This window comes from Panthera onca, chromosome B2, assembly GCF_046562875.1.
Source record: "Panthera onca isolate mPanOnc1 chromosome B2, mPanOnc1 haplotype 2, whole genome shotgun sequence".
Lineage (NCBI taxonomy): Eukaryota > Metazoa > Chordata > Mammalia > Carnivora > Felidae > Panthera > Panthera onca.
This window is the reverse complement of record NC_138343.1, coordinates 147618367-147636209: the sequence shown is the minus strand read 5'-3', so window position 1 is coordinate 147636209 and position 17843 is coordinate 147618367. Positions and strand designations below refer to the sequence as shown.

General features: G+C 48.0%; 1 protein-coding gene across 6 annotated transcripts in view; it reads left to right on the top strand.

Moving 5' to 3' along the window:
- The window catches only part of PDE10A (phosphodiesterase 10A), a 605914-nt gene that overhangs the window by 485305 nt on the left and 102766 nt on the right, over window positions 1–17843 (top strand). For all 6 annotated transcript variants that reach the window (XM_078447559.2, XM_078447557.2, XM_078447556.2 and 3 more), the window contains one exon: window positions 5074–5102. In XM_078447559.2, the coding sequence (XP_078303685.1) occupies window positions 5074–5102 (29 nt within the window). The remainder of the gene's footprint in view (window positions 1–5073; window positions 5103–17843) is intronic.

Below are 17843 nucleotides of genomic sequence, written 5' to 3'. Positions count from 1 at the left end.
AGTGCTGCCCTTAGTGCTGCTCCCACCCTTTTCCCATCGCTCTCTGATGCTTCCTAATCTGCTCTGCTTTGTTCCCACTTTGAGGCAGGACCACTTGGAACTCGGCCGTATAACTTAGTTTTTTATCATGTTTCTGGACTCCCTCCGGCCTTTAGAATTAAGCTTCATGAGGACGGGGATCGCCGTCTTTTTCCTTTGTTCTGAGGTGTGTTGTAGGCACCTAGAATAGTACCAGGCACGTAATGGGGATACTCAATAATTGTGGTTTGAAGGTATGAAGATTTTGAGTTAAGAGTTAGCAAATCCTGCTTGGGGCTCTGGAAAGACCAGTCTTACTGGGGCGGGAAGGGAGTCCTGTGTGTTGTGTATTCCAGTGGGAAAAAGAGAGCAGAACCAAATTGTGAGGACTTCAATCCTAAGCAAAGGAATTTGTTTTATTTTTTGATAGGAATGGAAGAGCTTTCTGAAGCCTTTATTTTAAGTAGCAGTGTATTAATTGAGTGGTATAAACGTAATATCCTAGGAACGTCTCGTTACATTTCCTTCATGCTTTTTTGAAGTGTTTTTAGTTTTACCTTATAAAACTGGCTAAAGAAATAAGGAAATTAACTCGCAAGCGTGGGAGCCCCTAGGCTGAGCAGGCTTCATGGTCGGCTGGTTTCCATTTGCCTCCCCCGTGACTTGGAGCCGGCTCTCGCCACCCACTGGGGTGGGTCATCGTGCAGGTGGATGTCGCGAAGCCGTGAGATGCAAGGCCTTCCCTTCAGACCGCACCAACTGAGACGTTTATTCAGCGTCTGGCAGCATCAGGTGCTTGATAAATGCCTGGGGATGGAATCATTCAGAGTGCTTTGTTGTAAGAAGACAGCTGACTTTAGACAGCGCCACAGCTATTGCGGAATGCCAGAAGTGCCCGGAGGAGGCTGAAGGGAGCCGTGCCAGCTCCTGAGCCACGAGGGGCTTCGGGGTGCCGACCTGCCTCCCTCCACCCCCACTGTGGTCGAACATCGAGAAAACATAACCCCTAATAGCCTACTGTTGACCGGAAGAAGCCTTACTAATCCTGTAAATAGTAGATTAACACGTATTTTGTAAGTTAATGGATGTACGGTGGTCTTACTACAGGGTAGACTAGAGAACAGAAAATATTATACGATCATAAGAGAAAATACATTTACAGAACTACACTGTATTTATTAAAAAAAACACCCATGTTATCAGTGGACCTGTTCAGTTCGAACCCACGTTCAGTGATGAACTGTATATTGAAAAGATGGCTGGCCGTATTAATTTTCACAGGAACTAAGTATTTTCCATAATAGGAAGACAGATATGCTCCATTTAGGAATATTAGAATGCCTGCAAAGCCCACAAGGCAAAGTGATAGAGGCACAGGGAAGTCCTTCCAGAGAACACCAATTTCTGTCACTTCTGGTCATTGTGTCTCTTCTCCGGATGCATAATACCAATTTGTGACATCTTGGACTTCTGTCTTCTCTGGTAGAGTGAGCGCTGAAAGTAGAGAACTTACCCAAGGAAGATTTAGTAAAAGTGTATGTTATACTTCAAGGAAATGATCGATCAATTTAAAAAGTAGGAATTGTTCAAAATACCTTCTCTGGACATAGAGTAATAAAGCCACAGGCTAACCACAGAGTAAAGAAGGACATGATAAGCAGCCACAGAACTTAAATCAGCCGTCACATAGTCGAAGTTCCTTTACGTTCTAATTATGTGTGTGTTCATTCCTGAAATCCCGCTTCATATCAAGGAAATAGCAAAAGTGATCACAAAAGTGAAAGTACGAACGGATGCAGAGTTTTAAAGATTTATAAAATAGTCAAAGTTAACTACTTCCCATGAAGGTAATCCCCATGAAGCAAATACTTCAAATTGTCCCTAAAGCCAAAAACTAGTTGGTTTTTATAAATACATCCTGGTGAAGCGTCTTATGCACGCTCAAGTTTGAGAAGCACCAAGCAAAACTAAAGGAGAAAGCAAAGGGAACATTTATTTATAGAAATGAAATTCGGTTTTTTATTCCATGAGCTGTTCTTCCTAAGACATTGAAAAGTTACTAAAATAATGTTGAGATTGAAGATACTTTCTTTTTTTTCTCCTGTTGTTAAAAAACAAGTGTCTCTTTAAACAGTTATAAACAACCCCGCTCTCAAATTAGGTTTTGTTTTCTTGTTTATTTATCCTGCCAGAGTGTGAGCGCCTTGAGAACAGGGATCATGCCCGCCATATAACCATTCCGTGGTACATATCTGTTGAATAAACAAATGTGAATCGAACCCCTACAGCTGCGTAAAAATCCATATCTGCTCTTGCGAACGTTCTTGTTACTAATTCGATGCTCGTGAATTATTCAGAATCTTGCATCCATGGCAGTTCCTTACTTTTCCATGGTCCCCAACACCTTTCATTTTAAAACAAGCTTTCCTGCTGAACTCTGTGCTCCGTGGTGGCGACAGTTCAGTCCTCAGTGCGTGTTGGAAGGGCACCGAGACATGGCAGTCGTGGGCTCTCAGGAGACAGTCTGAGCCCTGGGCTCTTCCCCTGCGATCGTGAGATGTTTTGCATGAGGAGGATGGGGTGCTTCTCTGCTCTGTTCCTTTGAAAATGTCTTTGTGGGGAAAGTTGTTCTTCGGAAGCGAATTATGTCGGCAGGATGTTCTTTCAGTTCAGACTTGTAAGGCGGCCAAAGGAGTCGGCCAGCTTGCCCGAAGCAGTGTCCCAGGTGACTGCGGGTGTGGGCTTCCAACGGTGGTCCACGCCCCAAGCCCCTGGTCTCTGTCCTTGAGGCACCACTCTTCCACAGGGGAGACATTGTAAGAGCTCTCTTACACGTGCCTGCATTTTCTTTGGGCAAGAGAGTTCAGCTACGTGAATATTCCGCATTTAGGAAAGAGGAAGCAGCTTCCTTCTTCCAGCAGATTTCACTGTGCCCATTAATTTCTTCGGCTAAAATACCACGTTCCCCAAGTATAATAGATATGACATCCATTTAACAAAACTTGACTCCTGAGTCGGAGGGAGAGATAGGGGTACATTTGTGAATCCCTGCGTATGGTGGGAACCTAGAAATCAGCTGTGGGTAAAATTTTTTCTTTCAAATACTTTATATTGCCCCTGAAGCAAACACCAGTCGGTTTTTATAAATACATCCTGGTGTAGCGTCTTACGCACGCTCAAGTTGGAGAAGTGCCAAGTACAACTAAAGGAGACACCAAAGGGAACATCTGAACCAGCCTTCAGATCTTCGTGATGACTGGAGAGGGGAAGGATCCACGTGCCACAGTCGGGAAGGCCATTCGGTCCGGAGAGGAAACCTGTTTGTACAATGGCTGCTTTTCATTATGTGCTTCCTAATCCATTGGGACGTTTGCCCACACTTACTGAACGTCTTAGATAAAAATTAAAAACGTAGAAGCCTTCGTCCCTTTCGAATCCGTTAAGAAATTGGCGGTAATGATCAAACCGAACGGTCCCTCCCGTCTCCAGGGGGCTTCAGGAGAGGTCAGGGGTTGGGAGTCGAAGAGTAGGTTGACTACTGCGGTGATGGCATTTCCGCGTGGAGGGCAACGTAAGTTTTTTTCCTGTAACCTGCTTAGGGATCTTCTCGGGGCAATCAGATGCAGTACTCAAATCGCTAGGGAACAGTTAGAAGACATACGTCGTCAACAAGTGCGTATTAATGGAATACTTGCAAAACTGAGGGCTGCGTGTTGCCCATCTGCTCCCCAGGGGGCCACACTTGGTCATTTCCGAACGGCCCCAGGTGAAGTCGTTATGCAGCCAGCTTTGAAATCTGATTGCCTTTCCGTTCCGAAGCATCTGAGGGACAGGACGGACGTGGGTGCGCGTGGGTGTGCCTTGCATGCACGTGGCTGTACGCGTGCGTGGGTGAGTTCCTGTGCGCCTCTGCGTGTGCGCACCTGCTGCGCGTGCGTGGCTGTACGCATGCGTGCGTGCGTGTCTGTGCGTGCGCGTGCGTGCGTGTGGAGTACGGTCGCCAGGGCAGATACCAGATTCAGGGGCCAGTCTGGAGGCTGCCGGTTGCCGTGCGATTTGGCACCGGACTTGGTATCTGTGGAAATAAGCAGCAAATTGGAGAAAGATGAGGAAAAAGCAAACGACAGGACTCAGCCGTTTACTTCGTAAGGATGTCGAAAGAGGAAGCGCAAACCCCGTTTGAACTCGGGGGGTGCGGTTTTGCCAGCGTCGGGATAAGTCCGGCCGTGCTTTCGAGTAATGGAGCACACGAGCTCTGGGGCGTGTTCGGTGTGCGCTAATGTTGCTACTTAGACACGATCCGGTTGGTGAAGACACGAGTCCGCAGTAGCACTGAATTCCGGGTGGCCTCCCAGGGAGGGCTCCGGTCCAGTCCCTCTCGGCGAGGGCCACATGCGTGTGCTGTGGGTCGGAACCAGTGACCTCAAGCAGCGTCTTGGCCACTTTGCTCCTTGTACCCTGTTGGCCACGTAGGCATGTTCGGGTCACGTGGCCAGCCCCCCCCCCCCCAGGGAGAGCCCTTCCGAGCGTCTCACCTAGACCAGGCGCCACCCATCCACCAGGCTCGCTTTGCGGTAACACTGCCGACAGGCTGGCCCAGGCAGGCCCCCAGCGCCCCCGGGACCCACGGTACAGAGCGGCATCGTGGACCGGGGTCTTCGAGCCTCGACCACGGTGCCGTGCGGGGACGCGTCCTCTTCCTGCAGGGAAGGAATGCTGTAATTAACCCGGCAGCACAGACGTTAAGGGTCACTTGCGATGTCCGTGCGGTTGTGGCATCTAGAAGGTTGTTTGCAGACGCTACGGTTTCAGAGCCTCTAACAAGGCAGTCTCGAAAATGACCCGTGGTATTTCATTTTCCCTCCAGCTTTGCACGTACCTCTAACTCTATCATGTGTAACCTTTACTTGACGGACGGTTGAGGCCAAATTCTTAGATTTTGTAATAGGAAGCATAGCCAGACGGCCTTCTAGTTTATTGAGCGTGAATGACATAGTCTGCATTTCAGAAGCTACTCAGAGTCTCTAATTGTGTTTTCCCTTCCTTTTCCCCTAGATGAATCGGCTCCTAAGGAAGTCAGCAGGGTAAGTAACGCGAATACAATTCCTGCTCCCACCGTGTGGGAAATGAATACTCTCGGACGTACGTGTCCGCAGTGCTCTCACATGTTCAAGCACTAGAAACAGAACGCCGAGCACTGCCTGTCCTCTCCGGAGCATGGCTCATGAGCGGTTGGAAACTGGAGGCCCCAAACCATGCACGGCCAACAGCTGCGTCTCGTCTGGCCTGCACATGCTCATGGGGTTTTCTGAATGCGTTGCCAGCATGAGGCACCGAGAGACTGCGTGGAAAGACTGGATTTCTGGCTTCTCTTGAGAAACCGTAAGAGAAGCCGACACCGACCGGCACGGCGTTTTCCCAGCCCAGGCGCGGAGGTCCCCTCCCCACGCTCCCCCGCAAGGTGCCTGTTACCTGCCCATCCCCTGCCTTTCAGTTCATGCACATTCTCTCTGCGACAACAGGAGGCGACCACTTGTGTGTTCAAGACGTGACCTTCCTCCGTACTTTTAGGAAACATTAAATGCGCCGTTTTCACGTCCAAGAGAAATGACTTAGGGGGAGCTTTAAGAGACCTAGCAAACATAAGAGTTGATGGGGCACAAGTACCGAAAGCCCTGAGCATGCTGTGCTTGGACTGCAGAGTCATAACGAATTACGTAGAAACACATTTTAATTATACTGTATCCATAAAGATCTTAAACGTGGATTCAGTAGTGGAAATACTCAGTTTGAATTGCGTTGGACGTGACTTTAGGTGAGACATCGCTCTTATAAAACACAAGCTGAAGTGCTCTTCGTAGGCTCACCTGCACAGGTATCTTCCTTTACTTTTGAAAATCTGAAGAAAGGAAGCTCAAAAATGACCAGGCCATCCCTGCAGGCTGGGCACCATCCCCTCCGTCCACAGCAACCTCTACGGGGTTGGACCGGAGACCGCCACGGTTACCAGAGCTCGCAAGTGGGAAGTTCCCCAGTCTGGGTGCTCCAAGGTGTGGCAGGGGCCGGAAGGGTCAGCTTGGAGCTTCTGTATCCCCCGGGAGGAGCGGCAAAGGCTAAAACGTGATGCTTGAGGACAAAGAGGGCGGCTGAGAAGCGAGCGCGGGCCGGGTCGTACGCTGCTGGGGTGCCACTGTCTTGTCACATGTCTGAAGCAGCTCTGTGCACTTTGTGAATCAGGGCAGTCGGGAAGGAAACTCCAGTTGGCTCACCAGTCGTCCTTTTTGGTTTTTGACTTAAACTATAAGGAATGCCTACCCTCAGTTTAGCGTTTACAATTCTGAAGAAATTTTAGATTTCGGTGTTGTTTTGAGGAAGGTGGGGAAAGGAATAGGGTTGTTGTAGCCGATCTGGGTGTTTTCCCGACATTCCGTTGTGCTGACAGCAGTTAGAATTGTATTTCTGCCCTCGGCTTATGTCAGGATGTTAACTCTGTTCCCTTGTTCTCCAGAACCCTCTTTCTTTGCCTCCAGTGTCCCCAGATACAGAGATTTCCTACCGCGGTGCTATAACCGATTTGGCGATCGCATCCCACTCCTTTAAATATAAACTAGGTTATATTTGGGTAGAACAGTTGTATAGGCGAAGAGTGGCCTTTTTTTTTTTTTTTTTTTTTTTTTTTTTTTTTTTACTGAATACGTTTCTGTGTGTTTTAGTTACACAGAATATCACTGCAAGACATCTCGGATTCAGATAATGACCGTGTCATGGTATCCTCAGTGCGCCTCTTTCTGGGCAAAGCATCTTTGAGTAGAGGGATTGTGTCCTCTCTTTTCTGGTGAAACATACTTACTTTTAAAACAGTTTCTCAAAATGCTTCCATAGCGTCTGGCCGACGCTCTCTAGACAAAGGGTACATTATCAGTAGGTTTTTAGAAGGCGGCAGCTGTGACTTGACGTTACGGACCCATTGTGGCAGGACGCAGAGACCGTGAGGTGGGACAGGTAACTCCTTGGAAACAGTGCATCTGTAATACGGTTTTAAGGGAGAATTCCCTTTGTAAAGAAACTTGTAGACAGAGAGTGGTCGGGGGAGTTTATTTGAGAAGTTGACACTTGAGCAGAGACCGGAGGGAATAAGAAAACCGTCCAGAAGGAGGAGACGAAGGGCAGAAGGGCAGCGAGGGCTGGGGCTGGAGTAGAAGGGGGGTTCAGACCTGGGAACTCACTGCACAGGCTGTGGGTGGAATTCTGAGAACGATTGGAAACCACTGGGTCACGGTGTAACTTGAAAAACAAATTTGTTAATGTTTATTTTTGAGAGAGAGAGAGAGAGAGCACACACAGGAGAGGGGCAGCGAGAGAGGGAGACGCAGAATCCAAAGCAGGCTCCAGGCTCTGAGCTGTCATCACAGAGCCCTACAAGGGGCTCGAACTCACGGTCCACAAGATCATGACCTGAGCCAAAGTTGGGTGCCTAACTGACTAAGACACCCAGGTGTCTGTGGGTCACAGTCTAACTTAAACATTAGGCGAGTCCCGTAGCTGCTGGGCTGAGAGTATACACAGTGGGGAGAGCGTGGGCACAGAGGGCCTGAGGGTAGTTTAGGGGATGCAGGCAGGGGGTGGTGATGGCTGGCGTGCGGGCTTTAGCCGTGGGGTGTGAGCATTCGTCAGGTGTACTAGGAAGCAAGAGCTCACAGACTTTGCTCACGGCCTATCTGTGGTAAGAAGACAGGGCTCAGGAACGACTCCTGGCTCATTTGGTGTCAGCACCTGCTAGAAAGAAGTTTTTCTTTACAAGTAACTCGGCGGTGGGGGGGGGTGGGGGACAGCAGGACGAGTGTCGGGGAGTGAGGCCGGTGAGTCTGGACTTCTCAGACAGACATCACAGAGATGGTTAGAAAGAAGCTGCTTCTGTTGAGCCAGGAGGAAAGGTCACGGCTGGAGACACAGAGGTTCCTGGGGGACGGTGTCTCGTGGACAGTGCCAGGGGACAAAACGACATCACTGAGGCAGTTTGTCTTTGGAGAAAAAGGGTCTGAGCACTAAACTCTGGACACTCCAGTTGTTTCGTGGAGAAGACATGGAAAGGTTCGCAAAGGAGATTAAGAAGGAAAAGTCAGTTAAGTGAAGAGAACCAAGAAAACTTCTTTGTCACGGGGCGCCTGGGGGGCTCAGTCGGTTGAGCGTCCGACTTCGGCTCAGGTCATGATCTTGCGGTCCGTGAGTTCGAGCCCCGCGTCGGGCTCTGTGCTGACAGCTCGGAGCCTGGAGCCTGCTTCAGATTCTGTGTTTCCCTCTCTCTCTCTCTGCTCCTCCTCTACTCACGCTCTTGCTCTCAAAAATAAATAAACGCTAAAGAAAATTAAAAAAAGAAAAAAAGAAAAGTTATCACGGATTAAAAATAAATAAATTTAACTCTAAGGCTGTACATTTATTTAAGCTGCATTTTATCTGGTTTTGAACCATCCCAGCATTTTGAGGAAAGTCTTACTTCTGCTACCTAACCTTCTCTATTTCTCTGTTTTGAAGCTACAAATTTGAGTCATTTTTCCAAGGTGTTTTCCTACGCCCCCTTTTCAGTTTATTAAGTAAAGGGGGGGGCAGTGCCACACGTGGAGATTCCACCCATAAGAAGGATGGGAGATGCTGTGTCAGACGCCTTTGCTAAAGTCAGCATAATCCTGAGCAGTCGGCTGTACTCTTCTGGTCACACACCGTCGCTCACTCGCCACATAGAGACTGATCCCCATTCCTCTGGGCCCATCAAGGAGGAAACTAGGCGGAACTTCTCCCATCGCAGTGTTTCCATCAGTGTGGGGAGGAGTCGGTAAACACAAGTGCCGAACACGTGCACTGGGTCCCATGGTAATGGATGCGGTAGAGACAGAACCAGGGTACGAGGTGTCGGGCTGCATGCGGGCACGTGCAGCCAGGCGTGGCTCACGAGGGCGGTGACTGAGGATGGACAGAAGAGACATGAGGCCGTGAACCTTGCCGGGGGCTGGGGGGTGCGGGTGGGGGGCAGGTAGAGCCTTCCAGGCAGTGGCCCAGCAGGTGCAGAGGCCTGAGACGGGAGGCTGCCTGCAGCGTGCAGGGCAGGGAGGCCATCAGGAGGAGGAGGCTGGGGCCAAGTGCAGGAAAGCCCAGGTCACAGAGGCTGAGCAGGCCAACATCTGGAGGGATGTGCTGTCAGCCACATCTGTCACTCGTTTGCATCTAGTCAGCACGATCAATCTTTTCTTGTGTTATTACTGTTGGTGCTATGTTGACGTGGTTCCAGCTTAGAAGTCAAAACGTTCATGACCAGGAAAGGGAGAGAAAATGCCAGGATAAGAAGTGTATTTGGATGCAGAGCTGCTAGGACATAAGCAGATTCTGGCTGGGTCTAGAATTCTTGGATAGCCTCTCTGTCCCTCAAAATGCTGTAGATGCGTTCCGTTACGTCTTGATTCTCTCGTTTTTCCCTTGTCAATGTTGCTGTTTTCTTTTCTGAATATTTAGCCAACTGTCATTTGCTGTTAGAATTCATTACTTGTCCCAGGTCGTATGTAAATGTGTTAGCTTTTGTTAATTGAGCCTGGCAGGCGATGAGCTTTCTGAATCCATTTTACAAGTCCTGCTTTCGTTCAGCGTATTTTGTGTGTGTCTTTCTTGGCCCGTTGGGGCTGTCCTCTTTATTTTGTTCTCTTCCAGATCACCAGATACCCGGTCTTTCTCTTCTCCCGTTCTCCTAATGTGTCTTAGAAGAACCACTCAGATTTTCTCTCTGCATCATCGACGTGGCCTTTGGCAGCATAATTCTGTACTGGTGCTATTCTTCTTAAACGTACAGTGGCTCTTTTTAATTAAAAAAGTTCCTTCTGTATTTTGGTTCTTTCTCTTCATTTCAGTGTGCCTTTTGACATCATCGATAAATTCTTACTAACTCGTTTTTTGAAAGCAGCTGCTTTCCCAAACTTCATCTTGCCCCGATTCTCCCTCCCACGACACCCAAAATCAGCTTTGTCCTGGGCGTCCTCCTGTAATACCGACCGACACCTTGCGTATTTTTGGTGGTTTTCCTTCCTCTCTGATATTGTTATTTATGTTAAGAGGCTACGTTGTCGGCTTCTATTTTTTATGTTTGTTTATCCTCGAATGATGTTAGGTTTGGTGTTCAGAGGTAGAAGTTCCTCGTCTCTACGTACCGTAAGTGTGAGTGTTGTCTGAGTTCTCCTATCGGATACTGTGATGGAATCCCAGCGAGTGACGTTCAGCGACACCAGTTCAGTAGGGGGTGACCCAGGGGAACAGTGATCGAACAGAGTTGTGGACACCCCCACAGGAGAAGCTTATCTGTCACTTGTCTGTAGCTTAAGGGAAACAAAGCGCTTGTACTGGAAGCAAGATTTCTTTGCGATGTTGTCGTTTTGACCTGGCCTGGGAAACAGTACGGCTACATCCAGCCTGTTGAGTGATTTTGTGAAACTGAAGGAACGCTCAATTCCGTTAGTGAATCCTGGTTCCCTTGGATTTCCGCTCAGTGTATTCCTAAACACGGGGCCCTGCGGCGTAAGCAGGGGGAGCTCACAGCAGTTGGCGTCCTGGGTCATCAGTTTCCCCAGAGCATTTGCTGCTGACTTCGTGCAACGGTGCTGTTCTCGGGACGGGCAATTTTGAGTCAGCCCTTGGTGCCTGTTTTCAGTTTGGTGTCACTAGTTTAATGTCACCTTGAAGTTGGTGGCACGTGGCCACCAACGGTGGCAGTTGCCCCGTTTCTCTGTTTTCATCTTTAGTTCTTGACCAAGTGAGAGGGGAGAGATTGTAATGGAATCGAAACTTGTGACTCATCGCTTTTCCTGGGATAGTCAGTATTTGTCAGTATTTGTCAGTATTTGTAAAATATCTATTAGCTGTATTTATTAAGAATTTCTGCGTGACGTGCCTCATACCCACAATCATACGTTCTGCAGCTTAATTTTGCATCGTGTGATAATCCACTTCAGTCTAGGAAGCGGTATGACCAGGAGGGGAGGAAAGGTTTCCAGTCCGGGCAAAAAGGTAAACGGTTTTTCCTCTCAGAGGAGTTTAAGAAGAGAAAGGGTTTGCTGATGACGGACAGTGAGTTCCAGGGCTCAGCGGAAGGGTTCTTGTCAGCAGGGAGGGAGGAGGGGAGGTGGGTCGGGTCGGTAGCTGTGTGCAGTAGGACCGGCATCCGGGTGATGGTGGGTCCGAGCTTTCTAAGATGTGATGGAATCTCTAGAAAACAGTAGCCTGCAAACATTTGCAAACTTCTCTCTCCCTCTCCCTCCCTCCCTCCTTCCCTCCCTCCTTCCGTCCCTCCTTCCGTCCCTCTCTGTTCTCCACCCCTTGCTTTGGTTTGGTTTTGTTTTTCTGTTTGTTCATTTCACTGTCAGAGATTTATTTCAACCTTCTCTTTATAGAATCTAGTTTTATTGGATTGAAGTCCTACTGCTTTGTGATAGTCAAAAGTCGAGGTGGTAAAGAGGTACGTCTGAATACTGACAGATGCTAACAGCGGTGTGGGGACCTCACCCAGCCTAACAGGAAGTTGGGTAACTCAAGACAGAGTATTTTACTTCTGAATGCGTTCACTCCTAACTCAGTTGTAAGAGCAGTGCTCAGTTTCTCGCGGAAGGCTCAATATAAAATTGAGCATTTGTCTTGAGGCATGTGTTGGTAATTTCACACAAGGAGTTTTCTCCCTGTTCGGTTCTTTTGTTTTCATTTGTACTATCTGTGTGCTTCCTTCTTTACAACTTAAAATTGTTTTTGCTCAACATTTTGCATCAAGAGTGTTGGACCCTGAGGGGTTGGAGGGTAGTATTTCCTTAATCGACCGCTCTTGAGATGCTGCATAAAATCCAGGACGGATGATCGAGACGCATCTTCTCTCAAAAAGTAAGCGTGAAGAAGATTCGGATAACCGCCTACATCGTGTGACCGGAAGCAAAAGCTTGACCAGCAGCCGACTTGATGTCCTCATACCTGTGCTCCTTGACTAACCAGTCACTGAGTGAGAATTCGGGATTTCCAGAGTTATTGTCCGAATCCGTTTCAGGGCGAGCATGCCATTACACCGTGTGACATGAATGAAGGCCCTGGAAATTAAAAGCATGTGAGCCTTGTGAAATGGTTAAAGGACTGACCAGATCATTATGATATAGGTGTGGAATTTTCCTGTGAGTGGAATTTTCTGAGGGCACATTGCAGCGGTGTTGGGAAAAGCACTGGGGATACACGGCTATGAATGTCTCCATTTCCTCTTGGCTGTGTCGTTTGTTTCCATTAAGCATGAGCTGCTTTTGCTAAGTGCGGGTGCTCTTTGCCTTCCTTTGGTAAGCTTGAGGAGACTTCTTTTGTGTGGCAGGTGTTCAGGATTTTTCCTCCCCTCTGAATCATGAACGCTAACCTTGTCTCCATCATTCTCAAATTATAGCTGACTATATTTATGAGAAGAGTCAGGCTATTTGATATAAGCCTCTTTTGTTTGCTAGTTTGTGTGTCACAGCGTCTCTTATTTCTGCGTTTGAGGTCGAGTATCATGCACTAACTTTCTTTGCAAAGGCTCTTCTAACAGCTGTGCTTTGGATCCTGTGCCCATCCATCCACCTTACCCAGTGCTGCTTCAGTCTACTGAAAATCACTCATACTTGCATTTTTGAAAAAACCAGAACTACGCCTCAGAAATAAAATTAAGATCACCTTAATGCCATCAGCGATGGCTGTTAACGAAGATTTCCTTCTGGTCTTTTCTTCACGTGCACATATTTATGCAGTAGTAGTTAACAGGGCACATAGAGTTGTGATTTTTGGTGTTTTTAGTTTGCATTATGCTGTAAGTAGGTCCTTATGTTATTCAGTCTCATATTGTATTTAGTGACTGAAACGATCCCCTTGAATTTCTCTGCGGTATTTACTTTCTCACAGTTGGATCGTTGGATCTTTAGATTGTTTCTAATTTTTCATAGACTTACTATCTTTATGTGTATGCCAGTTTTATTTACTTACTCATTCATTTTTGAGAGAGAGAGAGAGCACATGTGAGAGAGAGGGAGAGAGAGAGTCCCACGAGGGGAAGAGAGAGAGAGAGAGGGAAAGAAAGTGTGGAGCCCAAAGCGGGGCTTGAGGTTACTCGAAGCAGGGCTTGAGCCTGATGGGGGATTCGAACTCATGAACTGTGAGATCCTGACCTGAGCTGAAGTTGGATGCTTAACTGACTGAGCCACCCAGACGCCCTGGAAATTTTATTCTTATGAAATACTTCCGAAGGAAAAATGCCAGGATCTGAGGTTAATAGGTTAATGGACATATTTTATGGCATTTAATACTCACTTAATAGACATTTATCAACTTTTCCAGTTTGTGCTTTCATTTTAGCCAAAATAACAGTTATACATCTTCTTGTGTATAAATGGCAGTGACATTGTTTTAATATTTTTACTTAGAGCAAATAAGCATCTTTCCATAGTTAAATAGCTGGTTTTCTTTTCGTGTGAACTGCATCTCTGTGCCTTTTGTTGTGATACGTTGAAAAGAGCTTGTCTGATCCTAGTGTAGATGTAAATGACACTTAGGTTTGAATTCCTAGATTTGAATCGCTACTTTGGCCACTGTTTATCTCGGTGGTCTTTTAAAAAAATAATATTTCAAAGCCTCAAATGTAAACTGGGGATAAAGTCAACCAAATTTAAGGGATGCAGCCAAAATAGGATGAAAATTTGTATTCCTATGTTCATTTATTAGAACACCAAAAATAAACTTCTAAAAAGCAGAACAGGGGGAAATTAATAAGAGAAGAAATCCTTGGTCCTTGATTTAAAATATAGATGTGATTAATAATGCAAAACATATTTTCTTAATCAGTAAAATAGACAATATTTGGCTATGTATTCAAGAAATATAATCCTTAATTCAGGAATCAGAAAGGGAGTATAACTATAAACAAGGAGACCATTCATAATTTAAGAGCGAATACTATATACTCATACATTGGAAAATTTGGATGTCATGGTCAATTTGAGGAAATTGGTAAGTTATCAGAACTGAAGAAGCGTTTAGGAACCTAAATATACTATTAGCTGATGAAAAATCTGAAAAGTTAGTAAAAACCACCTAAAATGGCCTGATGTCCGAAAGTTTTACTGGATAGTTCCACCAAACATTAAAGAGAAGAAAACTCCTACATGATGTAAGGTATGTATTTCAAGCGCTTTGGTAGGAACTCGTTGGAGGAGGAAAGTTTATTCCTGACACAAAAGTTCGAGCATGATACAAAACGGAAAAAGCTATCGACCGCTTTCACTAGTGCAGACCTAAGGGTAGAAATGCAAAGTAAGTTTATTCAGCAGCACTTTAGAAGAATGATTTTTCATTGCCAAGGGGGATGGTGAGGAGGTTGGCGCAGTGATCCTGCAAGAGAGGAGGAGGGTTTGGAGCAGGACAGCGATGAGGGGGGCGGGGAGCGGCGCCTGGGGTGGTCGGTGCAGTTCTAGAAGCATCTGGAAGGTAGAGCTGGCTGCCCAGGATGCGTGGTGTAGAACAGGAGGGGAAACGCTGGCCCGGGGGTCTGTCTGACCCTGGGAGGGTGGGTTGCCATACATGGGGCGGGGGGGTAGTGTGGTGTGTGTGCAGGAGGTCGAGGGGTGGGGGAGGTCATCAGGTGCCCAGGGTTGGCGTGCCGCTTGAGAGAGCTGAGAGGGTTCTGGACGGGGCAGGTGAGGAGGTGGCCGGGCGTTAACACGAGTGAGTGGGACCCTCCGGCCCGGGGACGGGGTGTGACGGTGTGGGGCTGGAGGGGGTGGCCGAGGGCGCCAGCGTGGCTCGAGTAGAGAAGGGGACGCGCAGACCAGCCCGGCGACAGGACGTTCACACGGGTGGCACAGGGGGTAGCGGGGCGGCGTCCGCGTGGGCGTGCGGCAGGGGTGCGGGCGTTCACGGTGCGCACCGAGCAGCAGGCTGACGTCACGCACGCCTGCTCCCGGGGGTCGCGTGTGACCCTTGGGGTCTGGACACGTGGAGGTCCCTGGTGACGTCACAGCATCTCATTGGAGCGGCGGGAGCCCGCGCGAGAGAGGACAGAAGTCTTAGGCGGCGGGTGCGTGGGGCTCCGCCTCCGAAGGAGGGGGGATCGCGGGCGCCAGCTGCGCGGGAGGGGAGGGGACCCCGGCTTTGCTGCCTGCGAGACGGCGCGCGTGTCACTTTCTCAGTCCCGCCCGTGCGGCTGGAGGCCCGGTGCCTGGACGTGTCTACACCCGAGTCTAGCGAACACCGCCAGCACGCAGTGTCTCGTCCCGTGAGGGGGTCCTTAGGGTCCACGCCCTGGGCGCACGGCACGCTACACAGATCAGCGTCGCTCACTGCGGCTGGCTCACATCCCGAGGCCTGGTTTCTGTCGTGCAAGTGTTTTACTTTTGTCGTAGGTGCTGTCGTTGCCTTTTTTTAAGTGTTTATTTGTTTCTATTGAGAGGGAGAGCGAATCCCACGCGGGCTCTGAGCTGGCAGCACAGCGCCCCCTCGGGGCTCGGTCTCAGGAGCCGTGAGATCGTGATCTGAGCCTCACCGTCTGACCCCCCAGGCCCCCAAGCTGATATTTGCTTATGTTTTCCCCAGCGAGGATTTACATTTCATGGGAGTTGGGGCGTTATCTGAATACGTGGTTGAAAAAGATCTGATCACCCGCGATGTTCAGAAATGTATCTGTTGAGTTTAGCACTTAGACAGGTTTGCTTAACTTTATCATTCATCTGCTCTGATAACTTAATCCTTTCGTACTAGCCTTCTTACACCTTCCAGAAATGCTTGCCCTCAGTGTCCCTCAGTGATTTAAAACTGTTGTATCACACGGACTCCCTTTTCTTAAATTATTATTAAGAAAGGCCCTTTCCTCTCATGGACCTTTTTTCGCCCTAAATTAAATTAGTTAATATTATAGACAACCCTTTGAAAACTTAACAATAATGTCCTTTAGGATTGTTAAGGTTCCATTATTTCTCTTTCCTTACATTGAGCCGACATGGTTTTCGGAATCCCAGCCTGCTTGTTTCTACCACTTTTAACGGGAACTCACGGCGTAAGGTCTTTCCTGCTCAGTCCTGACCCTGTACTCTGCTCTTTGCTCTCCTGTGGCCTCCAGGGTCTCTGTAAGATGCTGTCTGTGCACTTGCTTCTCCTGCGCCACGGGGGACCCGCCTTGCTGTGGAACACCCCCGAAACACCTCTGCCTGGCTTTTCTTCTGTGCTCATGACAGAGCAGGACGAGTAAAGGCAGCTGCTTTCGCTTTTGCTTTTTCCCCATAGTATTAGGATAAGCTCAGGATGAGTGTACTAATCCCTTGGTTGAGATTTAGGATTCGAAACTTTTTTTAAGTGTATTTATTTCGACAGGGATGGTGCAAGTAGGGGAGGGGCAGAGAGAGAGGGAGAGACAGAGAATCCCAAGCAGGCTTCTTGCTGTCAGTGGAGAGCCTGACGAGGGGCTCGAGCCCACAAAGCCATGAGATCGTGACCTGAGCTGAAATCAAGAGTCAGACGCTTAACCAACTGAGCTGCCCAGGCGCCCCTGCTTGGATTTTAAAACTTTTTTTGTAAAAGTGTCAGTGGCACCCTCTTTGCTACCCCCCCCCCCCATTCATTTTGCCTTTGAGGCTCACAGCCATCTGTAACTTCCCATGTGAGAGCTCATTCTTGGTTAGAACTTTTCTGCCAGTGGTGTTTGCGTGACCTGATGACCTATTTATAATTTATTTTAGCCTAAAATACCTAAATCATTTTGATAACCGTACTTAATATATAGCACCGTAAAGGGTTTGGCAGTTTCTTGTAAAGTTAAACATACATTTACTTTTCGACCCACGAATTTCACTCTTACAGATTTGCCTAAGATAATCGAAAACCTGTGTCCACAGGAAGACTTCTGGGTTCTTTTGGGCTCACACGAAGATGTTCACAGCAGCTTTATTCATAATATCCCAGAGCCAGAAAACACAAATATCCCACATGACCCACAGTGGTAGAACAGAGAAACACATTGTTTTTGTTCACGCAACAGCATGCAGCGAGCCGTGGAAGGGACAGACCACTGGGACACAGCGGTGGACGCATCTCAGTGATATCGCGGCAGGCTGATAGACTCGAGTTCAAAACGTTGCATGAGTCCGTTTAGATAACATTCTAACGAGCAAGGCTAATCTGTAGCGGACAAAAGTCACAAATAGTGGTAGCCTTGGGGGCAAAGACTGATTCGGAAGGACCGTGGAGATTTTACGGAGAGATTAAATGTTCCGTGTCCTTTGTCGTCGTTGCTCTTATTATTTTTACCGAGATGTTCATTATTTTCTGAAGGATTCTTTTGCTTAAAAATTATTTTATTTTTATTTTTGACGAATAAGAACGGTATATACTTCAGCGTACGTGTACATCATAGAGTATACGATGACTTGATCCACGTGTGCCTATGAAGCGGTCGCCGCAGTCAAGTCAAGGGACGTACCCGTGCCCGCCAGGGCTGGGGTGTGTGTGGCGACAGCATCGAAAGGCTCCTTCCAGCGGTTTTCCATTTGGACTACAGCAGTTTTGGTTCCAGACCCGTCCTCTACATGAGATTCCAGAACTTTCTCATCTTATACCTGAAAGTTTGTAACCTTTTTTATTCAGTGTGTGTAGTTAGTATTTCACGTTTATTTGTGTAGAAGTTATCACAAAAGGGCAGAGACGTCCTAGAGTTGGCTGGCTTGTCCCCTACCTGCTGAAGGCCACGCCGCGTCCAAGTCCTTTGCTTTGTGAAACTCACACGGGGTGCGGGTTGTGTCCGTCTTCTGTGG